Source organism: Phoca vitulina, unplaced genomic scaffold (assembly GCF_004348235.1).
Source record: "Phoca vitulina isolate PV1807 unplaced genomic scaffold, GSC_HSeal_1.0 scaffold10, whole genome shotgun sequence".
NCBI classification, from domain to species: domain Eukaryota; kingdom Metazoa; phylum Chordata; class Mammalia; order Carnivora; family Phocidae; genus Phoca; species Phoca vitulina.
Window position 1 is genome coordinate 14,878,957 of NW_022589713.1, and position 19,142 is coordinate 14,898,098.

Here is a 19,142-nt window from a genome sequence, read left to right on the forward strand (position 1 = left end):
TATTTGAGAGAGAGAGTGAGAGAGAGAAAGAGCACAAGAGGGGGGAGTGGGAGAGGGAGAGGCAGACTTCCTGCTGAGCAGGGAGCCCGAAAACCAAGTGGTTTAAAACAACACATTTATTCTCTTACACTTCTGGAGGTCAGAAGTCTGAACTCACTTTCACTGGGCTAAAGTCAAGCTGTCAGCAGGGCTGTTTCCTTCTGGAAGCTCTGAGGGGAGAATCCGTTTCCATGCCTATTGCAGCTTCAAGAAGCTGCTGCATGTTTTGGCTGTGGTTCCCTCCTCCATCTGCAAAGCACATCACTCCTGTCTCTGCTTCTGTGCTCGTATTACCTCTCCTCTTCTGGAGTCAAACCTCTGTCTTCTAAGGACACCTGTGGTTACATTTAGGGCCCACCTAGACAATCCAGGATACTCTCCCCTTCTCAAGACCCTTAACTTGATCACACCTGCACAGTCCCTTTGCACATAAGGTAGCATCCTGACCAGCTCCAAGGATTGGAGTGTGGACATCTTGGGGGCTCACTCTTCAGCCTACCACACCCTCCTCTATTCAAAGCCAGTCTTTTCATCTATGTCCTCCTTCTGACCTCCTCCTTTTCTCGCTTGAAACTTCCCTCTATCCAATAGTCCTCTTCTTTTTCTCCATCATCTCCATCTTTTACCTCTGCTTCCTTTTTTCTTTCTTTCCCATAACCTATAAATTTAAGTTCTCCTGAATGAAGAAGAAAAAAAAGGAACCCTTTCTTGACTCTATCCTGCTGTAGCTTTTTCTGCCATGTCTCTCCTTCTCTTTATATTCAAATATTTTTAAAATTTTTTTCAAGTTTCATTTCCTAGCAATATGGAAGAGTAGATAGCCTTTAAAATCGTACAGGGATAAACACCAAACAGTGTTCCTAAGTTAAAAAAATTTTTTTAAACATTGCTCAGTTGGCAAAAAATAAGACAACTCATCAGAGGTCAAAAATGTTGAGAATCCCAAATCCAAAAGGATAAATAAGTACTTGCAGGTGGCAGCTTCCTTCAGGACATGTGCCAGTTCTTAGTAACCTAGAACTTCATTCGCAACAGACCAGGCTTAGAGATAGGAGACAGAGCTCAGGGTCCAGGCAAGGGACGAGACTGGATCAAAGACCAGAACATAAAGAAGGCACCCATAGAAAGTGACACCAATGTGACTGAACTCATTCTCCTCCTCCCCAAGGGAGATAGTAAGGAAATTGGCTGTTTGGTAAAGGGAAGAAAAGGTAGTCTCTCATGAGAATTCCTAACTAAAAACCAGTCCACATGTGAGTTTGAGGTTAGAATTTATACTACCTGACTGTACAAAAAAACTGTAGTCAAGAATTTAAAGTTTCCGGGACGCCTGGGTGGCTCAGTCAGTTATAAGTCATATGATAATTTAAACAAGAAACTGAATACATGTGTTAAATAGCTGATAAGACATAGCTCCAAAGAGGATTAGGGAACTGGGAAAGAGTTGTGAAGTAATTACGTGGAATATAGCATAAAAAGACAATACATGAAAAATATAAAAAAGAAGTTAAGAGCCATAGAGGCTAGAGTGCAAGGATCTAATATACATTTAATTGGAGTTCCATAAGAAAAAAATAGAGAATGTAGGAAATTTAATGTTTGAAGAAATAATAGCTGAGTTTTTCCAATATAAATGACAGATACCAATTATTAAATTCAAGAACTCAATAAATCCTAAGCAAAACATTTTAGAATCAGGCTGTCATGTTTAATGAAGAACCAATTTTGTTATTTTTAAATGACACTAATTCTTCCCATTCATGAGAAAGTATATAGCTCCATTTATTGAGGTCTTTTAAAATACCTTTGAATAAGGTCTTATAATTTTCTCTATTAAGGCCTTATACACAATTACGAGATTTATTTTTGAGTATTTTATATTTTTAGTTGCTATGAGAATAATATCTTTTTAAAAATACAAACTTTTTGGGGGGTATATTAATATACCCATTCCTGCATGTATTTTAGAATTATTTACTCGAAAATCTCTTGTTTGTGAATAAAAGAATTAAAAGACCTTTTCAGTTAAACAAGAGCTGAGAGAGTTTTCTACCAATAGACCCTAACTAAAGAAACTTCATATTCTGTACTTCAGGCAGAAAGGTAGCAGTCACTGAATAAAGACCTGAACTACAGGAGGAAACACTGAGCGAAGATCCTGGTCCTAAGAGCTGAAGGACTTGCAGGCTCCTGTGTTGTTTAGGAATAGGGTGAAGATATTAAGCTGTGTAATATGCTAAAGTAAATGTGGATGTTAAATTTAGGGCAACCATTAGAGTCTTTAACTTCCAAAACACTGGAGAGAAAACATGAAATGAGAAAAAAGTTCATTCCAAAGGAAGGCAAGAAAAGAGAAAAGGACAAACATTTTAAAAGGAAAGACAAAAAAAGCATAAAATAAGATGGTAGAATTATATCTAGATCTATGTGTAATCAATATAAATGCAAATGGATCAAATCATTAGTGAGAAGACAAAGCATATTAGACTGGATAATAAAACAAATCCAATATATGCTGTTTATAAGACATATCTCCAAAAAAAATAACACAGAGCATTTGAGCTTAAAAGGATAGAAAAAGATATTGGAAGCAAAGGCCAATTGAAAGAAAACTGGCATAGCTTTATTGATATCACGGAAAAGTAGATTTTAGGCAGAAAGCATTACTAAAAATAGTTACTGTGTAATGATAAAAGGTACAATTTATCAGGAAGGTATAATAATTGTAAACTTATATGTACAGAAAAATATATAAAGCAAGAAATAGATAAATAAAAATTACTAGATCTGCAAAGTCCACTATTATAGTAGGAGATTCTTTTTTTTTAAATTTAATTTTATTATGTTACGTTAGTCACCATACAGTACTTCATTAGTTTTTTTTTTTAAAGATTTTATTTATTTATTTATTAGAGAGCGAGCGAGAGAGAAACAGCATGAGAGGGGAGAGGGTCAAAGGGAGAAGCAGGCTTCCCGCAGAGCAGGGAGCCCGATGTGGGACTCAATCCCAGGACCCTGTGATCATGAACTGAGCTGAAGGCAGACACTTAACGACTGAGCCACCCAGGCGCCCCAGTACTTCATTAGTTTTTGACAGGGGGCAGGGCAACTCTGCCCAAACAGGGTTGCCTGAGTAACAGCACGTCAGGCCCCTCCCCCAGAAGAAAGGCTGGGAGAACAAGAGGCCAACAACCCTAAGGTCCCTACAAAACAGGTTCATCTTACTTGGGTTGTGGTCAATAATTTGGACTCTGTACATTCCCTCAACCACCCCTCAACAGAATGACTAGGAGGAGGAACCCCCAAAATAAGAAAGACTCAGAGACTGTGACTTCTGCCACAGATTTACAAATGGATACAGATATAACTAAGATGTCAGAGATGGACTTCAGGGTAACAGTTATGAAGACCATAGCTAGAATGGAGAAATCGATTAATGGCAACATTGAGTCTCTAAGGGCAAAAATGAAAGCTGAACTGGCAGAACTTAAAAATGCTATCAATGAGATCCAATTGAATCTAGATACTCTAACAGCAGAAGAACGAATTAGTAGGAGATTCTTAACACATCTCTTTGAGTAGTTCATAGATTAACTGTCGATTGGAGAAGGATGGAAAATTGGGATGTAGAAGATTTGAAAAACAATTAACAATTTTAATCTAATGGATAAATCGAAAACAAGTGCATTCAACAACTGGGGAAAATACATTTTTTTTTAAGCAAAAATGGACCCAGGAAAAAGAAAACCCAGAATTGCCAAATAATCATTAAAGAAACTTAATCTGTAGTTAAAAGTCTTCCTATCAAGGGGGGTGGGGTGGGGGGGATCAGGCCCAGATTGTTTTTCTCCATGAGTTCTAACAAACATTTGAGGAACAAATGATGCCAACAGTATACAGATTCTTCCAGAGAAAAATAGGGATTTTTTCACAGCTGATTTTATAAAGCTAGTATAAATTGACACCAAAACAAGGTAAGGACAGAACCAAAAAGAGAATATTAAAGACTAATCTTACTTATGAATGTGATGAAAAATAAATCTTAAAAGAAAAAATATTAGCAAGTCAAATCTAACAATGTATAAAAAAGGCTCTCTATCCAGGAATTCAAGGTTGGCTTGAACTTAGAAAATCTACTAATATAATTGTATATGTTACCAGATTAAAGTGTGACTTGTAGATTTAAATTTTTATTTATTGGAAACATTAATTTATTCAAGAATATCTTTTCTTAAAAAGCTTGAATAAACAATTTTGGGGGTGCCTGGGTGGCTCAGTCAGTTGGACATCCAACTCTTGATCTCAGCTCATGCCTTGATCTCAGGGTCGTGAGTTCAAGCCCCACATTGGGCTCTTTGCTGGGCATAGAACCTACTTAAAAAAAAAAAAAAAGTTTGTATTTTTAAAAACATATTATTTTCATAGCAACTAAAAATATAAAATACTCAAAAATAAATCTCATAATTGTGTATAAGGCCTTAATAGAGAAAATTATAAGACCTTATTCAAAGGTATTTTAAAAGACCTCAGTAAATGGAGCTATATACTTTCTCATGAATGGGAAGAATTAGTGTCATTTAAAAATAACAAAATTGGTTTTTCATTAAACATGCAGCCTGGGGTGCCTGGGTGGCTCAGTTGGTTAAGCGACTGCCTTCGGCTCAGGTCATGATCCTGGAGTCCCAGGATCGAGTCCTGCATCAGGCTCCCTGCTCAGCGGGGAGTCTGCTTCTCCCTCTGACCCTCCTCCCTCTCATGTGCTCTCTTTCTCTCTCTCTCTCATTCTCTCTCTCAAATAAATAAATAAAATCTTAAAAAACAAAACAAAACATGACAGCCTGATTCTAAAATGTTCATGGAATTGCAAGGGGGTGGGGGACGGGGATGACACTAGGCAGTTCTGAAGGAGAACCTGGCAGGAGGGTTTGCCTTACATGATGGAGCCATATCAGAAAGCTGTCGTAATTAGGACAATGAGGTTTTAATAGAAATAGACAAACAGACTAATGAAGACACCAAAGAGAGGCCAGAAACATATCCACACATGTCTGCAGATGGGGCACATCACAGAGACCCACATGTCAGCTAGTAAAAAAAAAAAAAATGGCCCCACTGAAAAATGAGGCAGGGATAAGTTTTATTCTTATGGGAAAAATGAATTGTATCACACAAAAATCAACTACAGATGCATTGGAAACTTAAATGATAATTTCTGCTCATCAAAATACACCTTAAAGAGAGGGAAAAGAGAAGGTACAAAACAGAAACTGATATCTGTAACATTTGACAAAGACCTCTGGGTCCAGAATATATCAAGAAATTCTAGGGGCGCCTCGGTGACTCAGTTGTTAAACGTCTGCCTTTGGCTCAGGTCATTATCCCAGGGTTCTGGGATCGAGCCCCACATCGGGCTCCCTGCTCAGTAGGAAGCCTGCTTCTCCCTCTCCCACTCCCCCTGCTTGTGTTCCTTCTCTCCCTGTGTCTCTCTCTGTCTCTCTCTGTCAAATAAATAGATAAAATCTTAAAATCTTAAGGTAAAATCTTAAAAAAAAATTCTAAGAATTAGAGGTGCCTGGGTGGCTCAGTTGTTGGGCATCTGCCTTCAGGTCCTGGAATCAAGCCGCACATCGGGCTCCCTGCTCAGCGAAGAGCCTGCTTCTCCCTCTCCCTCTGCTGCTCCCCCTGCTTGTGCTCACTCTGTGTCTGTCTCTCGCTCTGTGTCAAATAAATAAATTAAATCTTAAAGAAAAAAAAATTCTAAGAATTAATAAGGAAAAGACAATTCAGTAGGAAAAAAATGGGGAAAGACATGAAGAGGCATTCCCAAAAGAACGCTGCACAGTGAATAAATCTTTGAAAAGAATGTAAATTGGTACAGCAACTTTGGAAATCAGCTTGGCATTATCTAACAAAGTTGAAAATGGGCATACATCCTGTGATCTCGCAGGGAGCATGTACCCTCCCCTCCTGGTGTGCCCACTAAAGTTACTTTTGCCCATGTGCACCACAAGACATATACAAGATTATTCTTAGCAATACTGTTTGTAGTGGAGGGCAGAGGAAATAAGCCTAATGTTTATCAACAAAAGAATAGTTAAATCATGTTCTAGTTCACACAATGCAGCAGTGGAAAACAGTGGATGAATCTCACAGTTATAACGTTGAGTGTGAAAAAAATAACAGAAAAATACATACCATACCCTTTCATTTATATGAAGTTGAAAAGTATGCAAACCTATACAGTATATTGCTTGGTGGTGCATATATATTGGTAAATCTATAGGTAAAGGAAAGGATAAACACAAAATTCAGGGTAGTGATTGCCTCCGTGAAGGCGGGGGGGATGGAGTGATGGCTGTTGAGCACCTCTCACTTCTGAGGAGTTTGCCTGGAATAGTTTGACAGCCAGCCTACCGACTAACACTTTCACCAGAGGAATATTTTTTCATAGAGTACTTCTGGGATGGGGCAGTGCAGAAAATGAGAAAACCTATTTGAAATGGGGGGTAAAAGCCTGACTAGAAGGAGGAGTGTTGTGGTTGGTGAGATCACCTCATCATCCCTGTGTCTCGTTCAGTGCAGTTATCTCAATACCATTGGATTGCGTTCAGAAATATATATTAAACCCCAGCCATGTGGTGGGCACTCTGTTAGGTAGCGGGATATAAAGATAAATAAAAAACGCCAAGATAAGTAGTGGGAGGGGTGAAACAAGGCAGCTGGTGAATTGGCAAAGGAATGTCCTGGGTGGGTTTCTGACAAGGAGTCCTTCGGTCCAGTTGGGACAAGTGGTGAGGTCGGAGAGGTTTTTGGGAGGAGCTTAGTCTTAGTTGCAGTTGGTCATAGGCGGAAGGGAGGACTCATTCCAAGTAGAAGGAGCTCCATCAACAGAGGTACATAGAATATGCTATTCTGGAGCCCAAACCTTGAGTTGGGGCCTAGAGAGAGAGAGAGGAGGCAGGAGTGCTGAGCAGGGTTCCACACCCTGCAGACACGGGAGACTTTAGGGTGCATTTAGGCAGGAAATGACAGGACCAGTGCCTTAGAATCTCCATCCCTGACAAGATGAGCAGAGAGGCTGGTTAGAACGCTGTGGCAGGGGGTCCAGGTGAAGTCGAGGAGGTAGGGAAGGATGGTAGAGACGGAGGGGAGGAGGTGGATCAAGAAATGTTCAGGACACAAGACTGGCAGGACATGGTGGTTGGCTGGCCGTAGGGATTGAAGAAGAGGAAGGCTGGGATGACAAAGCAGAGACAGCTAACACAGCTAGCTCTGTAAGACCAAACAGCATCCTCCACCCTTCCCGGGATCTGCCAGCATGGAATGAATCCAAGTTCGATTTCCTCTTGCCTTTCTAGTGATTTGTAACATTAATTTGCAGATGCAACACATGGCCCTCAGAACATTTATGGCACTGTGATTCTGTCACATTCATGCTAAAGCTCAGTAGCAGCATAACAAAAATATGTCTTTGTTACTAAAATACTCTTCCTTGAGAAAATTCAATTTCCAATTTAACGCTCCCAAGATTAGCTCATAGAAAAGGCATTAGATGATCACTATAATTGTAACATCGTGCCCAGAAGGCTGACCTGATTAGGTCTTGGGGTTTCCTTTGCTGCTTGTAATAAGTGCTTTTTGTAATTTTATCATTTAAACAAGTTTAATGGATTTTATTTGTAATTGTAGTGGGGTATTGTGTTTCATGCACATTGTATTTATTTAATGGAATGTGTTTTCAAAAGCAAGACAGAATATTTCTGATAAAGGCTTGTTTCTCAATGATCTCCATCACTTTTGTGACCAGGATGCTAAATGTAGGTCACAAAGCTCACATTTAGGTTTGTCCCATCCCTTGGCTCAGAAGGTTGTAGACTTCAGGACAGAGAAGATCCTGCAGTTTTCTAACTGGTCTGGTCAAGTACAGATCTACCTCCCCCACCAACACACACACAAACATTCTCACTCAAAGTAGCTGATAGGTGGGGAAAAAATGGAGTTGCCTCATTGTTTGCTGCCCACTGGTGCCTAAGATGTGGTTCGGCTGGGGGCCCCTGGGTGGCTCATTCGGTTAAGCGACTGCCTTTGGCTCAGGTCATGATCCTGGAGTCCCGGGATCGAGTTCCGCATCGGGCTCCCTGCTCCGCGGGGAGTCTGCTTCTCCCTCTGACCCTCCCCCCTCTCATGCTCTCTCTCTATCATTCTCTCTCTCTCAATTAAAAAAAAAAAAAAGTGAGTCAGCTGAGAAGATGCCTCAATAATGTTTAGTCAAACCACCAATTAACTCAGTTAAATAACCTGTTCAGTTTTTTTTTCCACTTCTGAATTAGTCTTTTTTTTTTTTTAAAGATTTTTTATTTATTTATTTGACAGAGAGAGAGACAGCGAGAGCGGGAACACAAGCAGGGGGAGTGGGAGAGGGAGAAGCAGGCTTCCCGCAGAGCAGGGAGCCCGATGTGGGGCTCGATCCCAGGACCCTGGGATCATGACCTGAGCCTAAGGCAGACGCTTAACAACTGAGCCACCCAGGCGCCCCTGAATTAGTCTTTTAATAGAATTAGCCGCACAGTATTTTTAACCATTGCTTAAATAATAATAGAAAAAGTTCAAATGAAACTCTTTTATGTAATAGTTATCCCCTAAGACTTACGAGTGCTTCTGAGCCTCAGTTATTGTCACCACTAAATTTTTAGTGCCAGCTAACCAGCAAGCCCCTAAAATAGCTTTAAAATTAGAGTTCTCCATGATGCTGTTCATAACCACCAAAGCCATCGCTTTCTCTCTCTCCTTCACAGCATTCCGCTACTGAGATTATAAACAGAAATGTTTCCATTTCGGGCATGCATCAGAGCTTTCGTTAAAAATGAAATGGAAGTCCCGCCTTTCTTATCCCCTGGTGACCAGCCCACTGAGATGATCCCTCTGGCTGAGTCTTCACAGGGTGTGGGAATTTGTTCATCAGATTTCTCCATCTGACTCTCTCTGGCCAGCATCCCTAGCTCCCCGGCCAGCTCAAATCCAGAGTCTTAGTCAAAAGAAGCAGTGTGGTTCCCACGTCAGGCCAAACGCTAAGGTGCTCGTGAAGAACCAGCCACAGCTTCCATGTTTACATTGGTCCCGATGTCTCCCTGGTCCTAGGTTCAAATCCTGACTCCCCTACATACTAGCTCTAGGGCCCTGGGCAAATCACTTGAACTCTCTGAACTTCACTTGTCTTTTCGGGAAGAAAGGGATAATAATAGGGTTGCCGTGAAGATAGAATTCGAGAGTTCACATAAAGCACAGTGGTGAACTGAGCAAACACGCAGTAAATGTTAGCTAGTAGCATTAATACTGAGCAGATTGAGACTTTTGCCTTTTGAAGTATTTTAACTTTTAAGATTACACATATCAATCTATTATCAAAAATTAATGGAAAGCAGAATTCTACGTTTCAGAGGGGTGCCACTTAAAAACATTTTTGTTAATGTTTTTTCTTCTTTTAGGCCAATTGTATCTGAGAGAAACGAACTTCTCATTCAGTTTTTATCAGACTTAAGTTTAACTGCAGATGGGTTTATTGGTCACTACAAATTCAGGCCAAAAAAACTGCCTACAACTGCAGCACCACCTGTTCCCACCACATTCCCTGTAACCACAGGTGAGTCCTTCTGTTCTGATGTTCGTGCACAAACTTCAGGAGTGTAAGAAAAATGCTTTTGAGGTAGGAAAAAAAAAATTAAAACAAAGATACTTGAAACTAAAATAAGTTAAATAAGATGAAAACTTATCTAAGACAATAATACGACTCCATTAATGAAAGAAAAGTGTAAGGTGTAAAAAATGTTTATAAGCAAATAATTTTTGTCATCTAAGAAAATTATGACCACTTAAAAAATACTAGGAATGCTGGTATAGGCACAGATCATTATAAGCCCAATTTTTCTTTTCTGTACTTATAAAAATTATGGCTTTCTTTTTATTACATAGAATTGTATTTTAGATTGAAGTTCTAGGGCCTTGATACTTGTCCATTTTCACATCTGCCAGGTTTTTGGGTTTTGTTTTTGTTTTGCTTCGCTCTGAAATGGGTTGTGCAAAATACATTTTTTTTTCCCCCAAATTGGGGTAAATCAAACAAAAATATTCAGTGTGTTGTAGAAGCCAGCTGGGAAACTCTGGTCTGGGGCATGACCTAAGAAATGGAGAGGCAAGAGTGGAGCCCCATGCCGAGTCTCTGCATCCTGTCAGCTTCACCCACTGAGAGTTCAGGCATCAGATCTCAAAATCTAAGTCTGGGAGAATTTAGAAAAAAGTGGGAATGAAGGATCTGAAGTTAAGATACAAGATAGGTTGAAAATGAGCCCCGCTTTATTGCCCACCATTTTCTGCTTGCACCCAAAGTAGGCCTGACCCGAGTGCAGGCACTTCCAGAAAGGGCTGATTTTTCTGAGCACTCCACAAGTGTGCCACCTCGTGGCCTAGACATGTACTGCCTAATATTAAAGCAGTATTTCTTATTTCTCCAGCTCATCTCAGGGGACACTGATGTCCTTATTCTTTCCAGTGAATTAACTGGCTCCCTAGATTTTTATCTTCAGTCCTAAACTTTCTCTGAAATTGCAAGCATCAATTTATAATTATCTCCTAAGGTTTTGTGACTGCTAACCACTTAAATTAAAACATATCAAACTCAACTCGTTTTTATCACACTATTTTCTGCCTTAAATCTGCTTCTTCACTGCTTTCCCAAGCATGGTCCACAGCATTAGTAGATCATCCTTGAGCTCCCCTATCTTACCTCCCCATGGTATGCCCCACTCCACACACACAAAGCAGACCATGTCTCCCACTTGAATTCATGGTCTACACCTGTGCTATCCAATACCGTAGCCACTAGGGGACCCTTGAAATGTGGCTAGTGACGCGGAGAACTTGAATTTTAATTTAATTAAATGTAAGAAGCCTCTTGTGGCTAGTGGCTACCAGAATGGGCAGCACGGGAGTCAGACTCCTTCATGCCATGTATAAGACCCTTCACGTGTTGTACTAGCCTCTCTTTCTAGCTCCGTCTTTAGGTCCTACCACCTCTCTCCTTATGCTTCTAAGTATTTTAGAGTATTAGGATTTTATCCTAAGTGTGGGGGAAACTGTCGATGGATTTAGGCAAAGTTCAGGATTAGATTCTCACTTCGTGGAGGTCACTCTGGTCACTGTGAGGTGAATGGATGGTAGGGTCAAGAGGTCACAGGCGCTTGTGGTTGTCCAGGTGAACTGTGCAATGACAGAAATACAGAGAGAGTCAAGAAATGATGACTATAGTGCAAGCCAGGGGCCTTGGGAGATACTGACAGGTCTTTCATTGGTGATTAATTGGACTAGGGAGATCAGGGGGGTGCTTGGCTTGCACAGTTCTGGGGATGATGAGACCATTCACCGAAGGAGAGAACCGGGTCTAGGGGTAGAGTCGTTAGTTAAGCTGTGGCTTGTTGGGTTTGAGGTGTCTGTGAGACACTCAAGTGGACTAGTCAAGTCCAGTTTGATCCATGGCCTCCTCCAGAAGAGATTTCAGCAAGAGATTTACATTTGAGAATCATCAACATATACCTACCTGGTTGACACCGTGATCCAGAATGAGGTCACCTAAGGAGGGGTTAGGGGAGAAAGGAGAAGGGCTGGAATTCAATCTCTAGAAACTCCAACTTTTTAAAAAGGAGGATATACTAGCAAAGGAGACTGAAAAGATAAGAGCTTGAAGGAGAGACAGCTACGTTGGATGTTAGGATGTCTAAATTTGAGAGCTTGGTGATGAAGGACGAGCAGGAAGACATGTGAGCCTGGGACTGAGTGATGGAGACAGGGCAGAGGGAACGTCTGGGAAGGATGGAGCCACGGCACTGAGAGTGGTGGGGGGGACCCGCCGAGATGGGTGCAGGTGCATCTGGAGAGGAAGGGCCGGGGACCACCTGCCACGCGGGGAGTGCAGGGAGAGAGCAGACAGTGAGGTGAGAAGGTTCAGGGTGCTCTAATGATGACCTAAAACCAACAGAGCAGGGATCTACCAATGGGAGGGAAGGAGCAGGGTGGGACACGCACCCAGTTTCCAGACTAATGTTCCGAGGTTGAGAAGAGCCGTTTCCAGTGTCCACGGAAAGCATGCTCTTTCATCAGACATGGAGAACCACTAATGCCGCTACTTTTTGTCTCAGTTCATTAGGTAAAGTTAGGTCCCCAACTTCTGGAACAATGTTCCGTCTAAATGTTCTCTGAGCTCTTTGTCTTAAAAAAAAAAAAAAAAATTATACACACACAGATGCTATTATATGTATTTTAACATTAAATTGTACATATTTTAATATTGTGATCCACTTGAGATCCTTTTTTGGAGTTAAGTATGGGTACAAATTAAGACTAAATAAATAAATTCACAGAAGAGTTCACAAAACATATCAGAAGGGCAATGTTACAATTGCAAAATCTTGCCCGGGGAGTACAATTCTGTTCCAGTTGTTGTTTGGTTCTTCCTAGCATATTGCCACATGTAAGTGAATAATTAGCAAATATTTTGGAAACTTTTTTTTTATTGATGATAATGGGAATTAAATATTTTCATTTCGTTAACCCCCAGTTTCTCAACCTTGGCAGCATTTACATTTTGGGCCAGATAATGCTTTGCTGTGGGGAGCGGTTTCCTGTAGGATGTTTGGCAGCATGCCCGGTATCTACCCACTAGATGGCAGTAGCGGCCCTCGCCGTGACAGCCACAGCTATTTCCGGGCCGGGCAAAATGTCACTCGAGGGCGAAAATCACCTTTGCTGGAGAACGACTGTGTTTACCTATTTCATTTTATTTTTAAATTAGTCAACTTCTCAGTTCTTAAGATCCTTATAGGCAATGATGGGCTCAAAATAAATGTTTAGTGATCGGTTACATCTAATTACAGGTATAACACACTTTATGCATGAGCAGTGTTTCTCCAAACGTATACCACTCACATTTGGGCAGCTGTGTATTTTAAATGCACCAAGAAAGCTCCCTCTGTCCTCAGGGGGAACACCGTTGGATGCCTTTTGTAAAGTGAAGAATTAACCTATATTTTCTGAGTTCTTATTTGTTGTACTGGCTTCTTCTAAGCAGGGCGCATGGAGACTGCGCCTGTTTTTGGTGAGTGTTAGTTATATATAAGGGAAGAAGAGAATAGGGCTAAATTTGGGTTATCTTTGATCACAGGTTTAAAATACAGCAGAGGGTATTGAGTTACCCTGAGGAAATTAGAGCAGTAGTTGGTAGCTTAAAGAATTTCTTTTGAATGTTTTCGAATGATTTCATTACAATGACAGCTTGGTGGCTCAGGGAAATAAATAGGAATTTTAAATAGATGGATTCAGGTCTAAACACCAATCATGCTTGAATTCATTTTCCTGAATCTTATGTCTTTCTTCTTTGAATTTAGGTTTAAAACCCACAGTGGCCCTGTGTCAACAAAAGTGTAGACGGACGGGGACTCTGGAGAGCAATTACTGTTCAAGTAACTTTGGTAAGAAATAAAACCCCACCTTTTCTCTTTAATCAGAAACTTGAGACTGCATGCTTAATCTCAAAGGAACTGCCATGAATGTGATGGTAAAGTGTCAGTTACACTCTTCATTTACCCAAGAAAAGATTTTCCTATACCCTAAGGTACGTTGACTAGTGCTGTTCAAAGTGTTAGAGTTCACAACTGAGAATAATATGTATACAGAAAATACGCTTTTTTTCACATAAACTTACCAGTTTGACTCCTGGAGTATGATACTGCTGCTCTGTGTATTCTGGCTGGCTCAGTGTTCTTGAAAAACCCTGTACACTTTTTCTCACATATTTTTCATGTCCTGAGTATTTTTTCACACATCTGTAATTCCACTTAAGTAAATTAGAAACCAATCCAAGCTGGCCTTTCTCAGAAGAAATTCAAGTATTTCCTCTGTCATGTCCTTCCAAAGTACTAAATTAAAACTTGGGAACCTGAAATCTATTTGGAAATGCTTATAAATTGAAACCTGAGGAGACACTACCTAATGACTTAGAATTTCTAAGAGCTTTCTCCAATTAAAAAAAAAAATGGCACTTTCTGTAAAAATCACTGAAGAGCAAGAGATACCAAATTTAATTACGTGGGCTATTTTTAAAAGGGACATTGAAGAAAAGTCTTGTCAGGAAAAGAAAGTTGCTAAAACCTAAATATGTTACCCAGAATGAAGGGTCTCCCAGAAAAGGCTTGGCTTGCTTTTTCTGTGCCTGAAGGTGGTGACTCTCTGCAGCCCAGACGAACTATGTCGTAGCAAAGGTGTGAAGACACTGAAGAATCTAGGGCCCTAAACCTTACTGGAGTTTGCGTGCTGAAATTCAAATAACAGGCATAAAAATGAAAACAAATTGCTATCACATCCAGGTTAGTCTTTGGTGGGAGGTGCCTAAGGAAATCTCCCTCCATGTCCTTTGGAGCCACGTGATTTCCCTTGGCTCTAGACTAACATTTTGCAGTGAACACTTACCACCAGGAATCAAAGTAAGGCATGGTAAGAATTCTGATTTTATGGATTTTGCCTGCTACATAAGCAGTGACTTCTCACTTTATCCTGAAGGGTCGGGTCAGCCAAGTCCAAAACTTGATTTATTCCATTGTGACTCTCTTACATGGCAAAATGACCAAATACCATCCCCAGTGGCCCACTGGTTCTCAGCCTGCATTGGTAACAGGGATAAGGCTCATAAAACATTCTCCCAATCCAAGTCCTGCACCACACAGAATTGTCACCCACAAAATACCAAAAGCATGTCTTTGAGAAATATAGCATCCAGCCTTCCATGGCTCCGACGTGAGACTCTTACCTCTTACATCACAATGGAAGAAAGAGAGGGTTACATAATGAAAAGCAACTGAGTTTTACTAGGGTTTTTTTGGGTTTGTTTTTTTTTAAAGCAAGAAAATATTACTTTGTTAAATGAGATATACAAGGTGGATAAGAAAGACCCAGAAAAACACAGATATTTACTGATAATTAGAGATGGGGACCCATGGGATGAACCCGAGTTGAAGGAGAGAGGACAGCTAAAGAGAAAGGGGGAAAGACACAGAAAGGTAGGCACTCAACCACACAGACAGGAAGACTCAGATCTTCATGGCTCAAACCCCTGTCATGCAACCTCAGTATCATATTGTCTCTAAAAACTCAAGGTCTTATTGTGTATTCATAGATAGAGGCTCATAAGCCTCTCCCTTACTTGGTAAATGGTCCCCATGTTGGATAAAACATTGTAAAGAGTTCCCACCTCAGCAACAGACCGCAGGGCAGGAGACATTTAGGTTTCTGTCCTGGGTATCAACACCTAATAACCTGGGTAACATTATGGCTCCATGGCCTCTTTTTTTCCAACCTGAATTTTGGGGACAAATGTGCAGAATCAAATCCGATAGCTCTATTATGGCCTTCTCTTGAACATTAAAATGTTACCTATCTGAAACTTAGAAAAACGTACAATTATTTTCAGTTCTGCCTGCGTTTGCCTTCATGGCCATATTATTTCCACATGTTTTCTTCGGCAGTATTGGCCGGCACCGTGATCACAACTGTCACCCGAGGTGGAAGCTTGCATGCCACCGTCTCGATCATCAACATCTACAAAGAGGGAAATCTGGCAATTCAGCAGGCTGGCAAGAACATGAGTGCCAAGGTCATTGTGGTCTGCAAGCAGTGCCCTCTCCTCAGGAGAGGTAAGTATGGAGGAAAACATTGGTCTTTCTTCTAGGAGAGATCGAGGACAGAGAAGGGAACGAGAGAGAGAGAGTCCAAGCAAGTCTCGGATCTTTCCATGCCCTGGTTGAGCAAGGGAAGTGAGATCAGGCTTAATGTGTTGCCCACTTCTGGTGTAGAAGGCAGGCCTTTGGAGTCAGGCAGAATGGGGCTCTGGTCCCAGTTCTTGTAACTTGTGGCAGAAGATGAGAGAGTGGAAATGATGAAAGATCCAAGAAGCATTTGAAGCTGGATCAACAAGGAACAGACACAGAAGGAGCAGTTCGGGGGGAAAGAGATTTTCAGCTATTGCACTTAAGGGGCCCATGCAAGTTTAGAGGAAGATATCCAGCAAGGAGCAGGGAATTCGGAGCTAAAGTTCAGAAGAGAGGGGTATATATGGGCTACAATTAAAGATTTGGGAATCATTTGCAGATATAGAATCATCAAATCCACACATGGAAATCAGTTTAAGAGAAATTATGAAAAAGGGAAAGTTAAAAAAAGGAAAAAGTCCAGAGCCAGAGGTTCAGGATTTTTTTTTTCACAAGTTCTTTAACTTATAAAAGTAATGTATGTTTATGGTTTTTGAAAAGTTTAAGGAAGTAAAGAAGGAAATAAAATAAAAAGTGAAGCTCTTGCCCTTTCCCCAGAGATACCATGAAAAGTTCCTTCTAGAAAGTTTCTATCTATAGAAAGCACACGTGTACACAGTTAGACAAATGAGATTGTGCTATAATAGGTCTGCAACTTTCCCCACATGATGTGTGTAGACATCTTTCCACAAAAGGCACATATAGATAGATCTCTCTCTCTCTCTCTGGAATGGTAATAATGCCTGGTATTCCATCGGGTGATATACCACGATTTCTCTGTCCAATCCCAGCTCCTTCCTTTCCTCAGTCTTATTACAAACCTCTCCCACAACCAAACCAAACCATACACACACACACACACACACACACGAGAGAGAGAGAGAGAGAGAGAGAGAGAGGGAGAGCCTAGAGGCTAGCAGCTGCACGTTGAGTCTTCAGAGGGGATAGCAAAGGCTCTGTAAGAGCTAACCCTTCTCCCCCGCACTGCCAGGAGAAGCAGGTAACGTCCGTGGAGAAACTTACTGCATGGTCTCACCACAATGCTGGCAGCCCAGCCTTGAGGAGGCGCCCAGCTGCACAGCCCTCCAAGCTTGCACAGGCTCAAGGTCACTATGAGGACAGTGGTAGCCCACAGAGGAAGGGTCATGCCAGAGGAAAGGACACAAGTATTTCTCTTATGACACACAGGAGAGAGGGAGAATAAGAGACGGTAATACACACCTCCTTTATGACATTTTTCTCAGACAGTGTAGATCTTCAGAGTTGAATCCAACATACCCTTAGCTTGGGCCCCAGTCTAGGCCTAACTTAGCCAGACACACTGTTATACAAAAGAGTGTGTCTCTGACAGAAGTACTTCTTAGTTCCTATTTGTTGCAAGGAACTGTGAGAATGCAAATAGATGATGCACCCATGTCCTCAAGAAACTACCATAGTATAAATGCTCGAGATGTTGAAAACAGTTCAAGTCGACCACAGCAGCAGAAGACAGTGGATCGTTAGTTGCCAAATGCCTGGGAATCCAGAAGCACTAGGGGACGATGAGAGGCCATCTGGGGATGACGTGTCCGGGAGCAGAGAGGCCCCTTGAGGAAGGACAGCCTTCCACATGGACGCAGTGCATTGTGCACGGCAGACGCTCAGTCAATCCCCCGGGCCTACAGCACCGCAGAGCAGGGTGTGACCGGATCTCCTCACTCCATCCATCTTCCTAGTGGTGGCAGAGCTGGGACATGTTACTTAGTTGAATTCAGATTTTTTTCTAATGAGAGGCTTAAACCGGACTTTATCCTGGATAGACAAAATGTATAATTATACCATTTACAGATCATTTATCTAGAGGTAAGTTATAGTCTAAGTTGTATCAAAACAGTAGACATAGAGGGGCTCCTGGGTGGCTCAGTTGGTGAAGCGTCTGCCTTCGGCTCAGGTCATGATCCCAGGGTCCTGGGATCGAGCCCCATGTCGGGCTCCCTGCTCGGTGGGGAGCCTGCTTCTCCCTCTCCCACTCCCCCTCCCCCCCGCTCATGTGCGCTCTCTCAAATAAATAAAATCTTTAAAAATAATATTAAAAAGATAATACACATAGAGAAAAAATTAATTTATATTCTCTTTTTTTTAGGTCTAAATTACATTATTATGGGCCAGGTGGGTGAAGACGGGCGAGGCAAAATCATGCCAGACAGCTTTATCATGATGTTCAAGACCAAGAATCAGAAGCTTCTGGATGCCTTGAAAGACAAGCAATGTTAATAGTGAACTGTGTCAATTTAAGTTGCATTCTGTCATTGCCTTTGAAAGATCTATATTTTTCTCTGTAGAAAAAAAAATCTTATATATTAAATATTGAGCATTCAGAAAGATTTACTCTTCACATGATGTAGGTGTGAGACCTCCGATATCACCGGTGGCAGTTCTGTGTCTGCACCGAGAGGAACAGATGCGTGATTGAGAACCTGCAGACTTAGTGCGGTGACAGGAAACAATGTATCAAGCGTTCTCAGTGTGGAAGCAGTTTATTTATACATCTCTGTAAAAGGGTATTTTAGAAATAAGTTGTGTGAAGATGTAAAAAAGAGATTTTATAAGTGCAATATTTATAGTGATATTTGTTTTACCTTCAAGCATTTGCTCTGAGGTGTTATATTCTTCTCTTGCATTTTTTTAAGTCAGTGCTTAATAAAATATTTTTAAATGATTACATAGCAGCCATTAAACTTGTTTTTATAGAAAATGGGACACTGTAAAAAGGATCTTCCCTCCTTTTTTACATATCAATTTGGCATCAATTTACACTTTGCTGAAAGAGTTAGCATTCCAAGAACTTCAGGGACGGGATGGATCCAGTAATGTAAGTAGACTATAATTCTCTGGACAATCAGAGAACGTTAGTGTTAGAATGGCATCCCTCAGGGATCTAGTTCACCTCCTTCATTTTGTAACAGAAATTGAAGCTCGGGTCTATTTAGTGACTCATCTAGAGCACACATCTCCCAAGAGACCCAGCTGGCACTCAAGCTCAGAAGTCCTGGCTCCAGCCCAGTGCCCTCCCTGCCACCAGAGGAGGCCCTCCCTGCCCCAGAGGAAAACCCTCTTAGCCTGACTTTGCAGCGTTGGCTCTTTGTTTCCTTTGCAGCCTAAATCACCATGGGTCGTTTTATAGGACTTGAAATTAGAGGTGAGTCTGATGCCCCGGTCCTGTTCCTCCCCACTTAACTGGATCAGGCTGCATCAGCTAGGATGCTTTCTGCTGTG

The 19,142-nt window shown here is 41.3% G+C and overlaps 1 protein-coding gene across 1 annotated transcript in view; it reads left to right on the forward strand.

Annotated features, from left to right (window-relative positions):
• Positions 1-18,582, forward strand: part of PCOLCE2 (procollagen C-endopeptidase enhancer 2) — a 71,476-nt gene extending 52,894 nt beyond the window's left edge. The window contains exons 6-9 of the mRNA XM_032408532.1: positions 9,525-9,679; positions 13,473-13,556; positions 15,606-15,773; positions 18,010-18,582. Of these exons, the coding sequence (XP_032264423.1) occupies positions 9,525-9,679; positions 13,473-13,556; positions 15,606-15,773; positions 18,010-18,140 (538 nt within the window). The 3' untranslated portion in view covers positions 18,141-18,582. The remainder of the gene's footprint in view (positions 1-9,524; positions 9,680-13,472; positions 13,557-15,605; positions 15,774-18,009) is intronic.
• Positions 18,583-19,142: the final 560 nt, after the last annotated feature.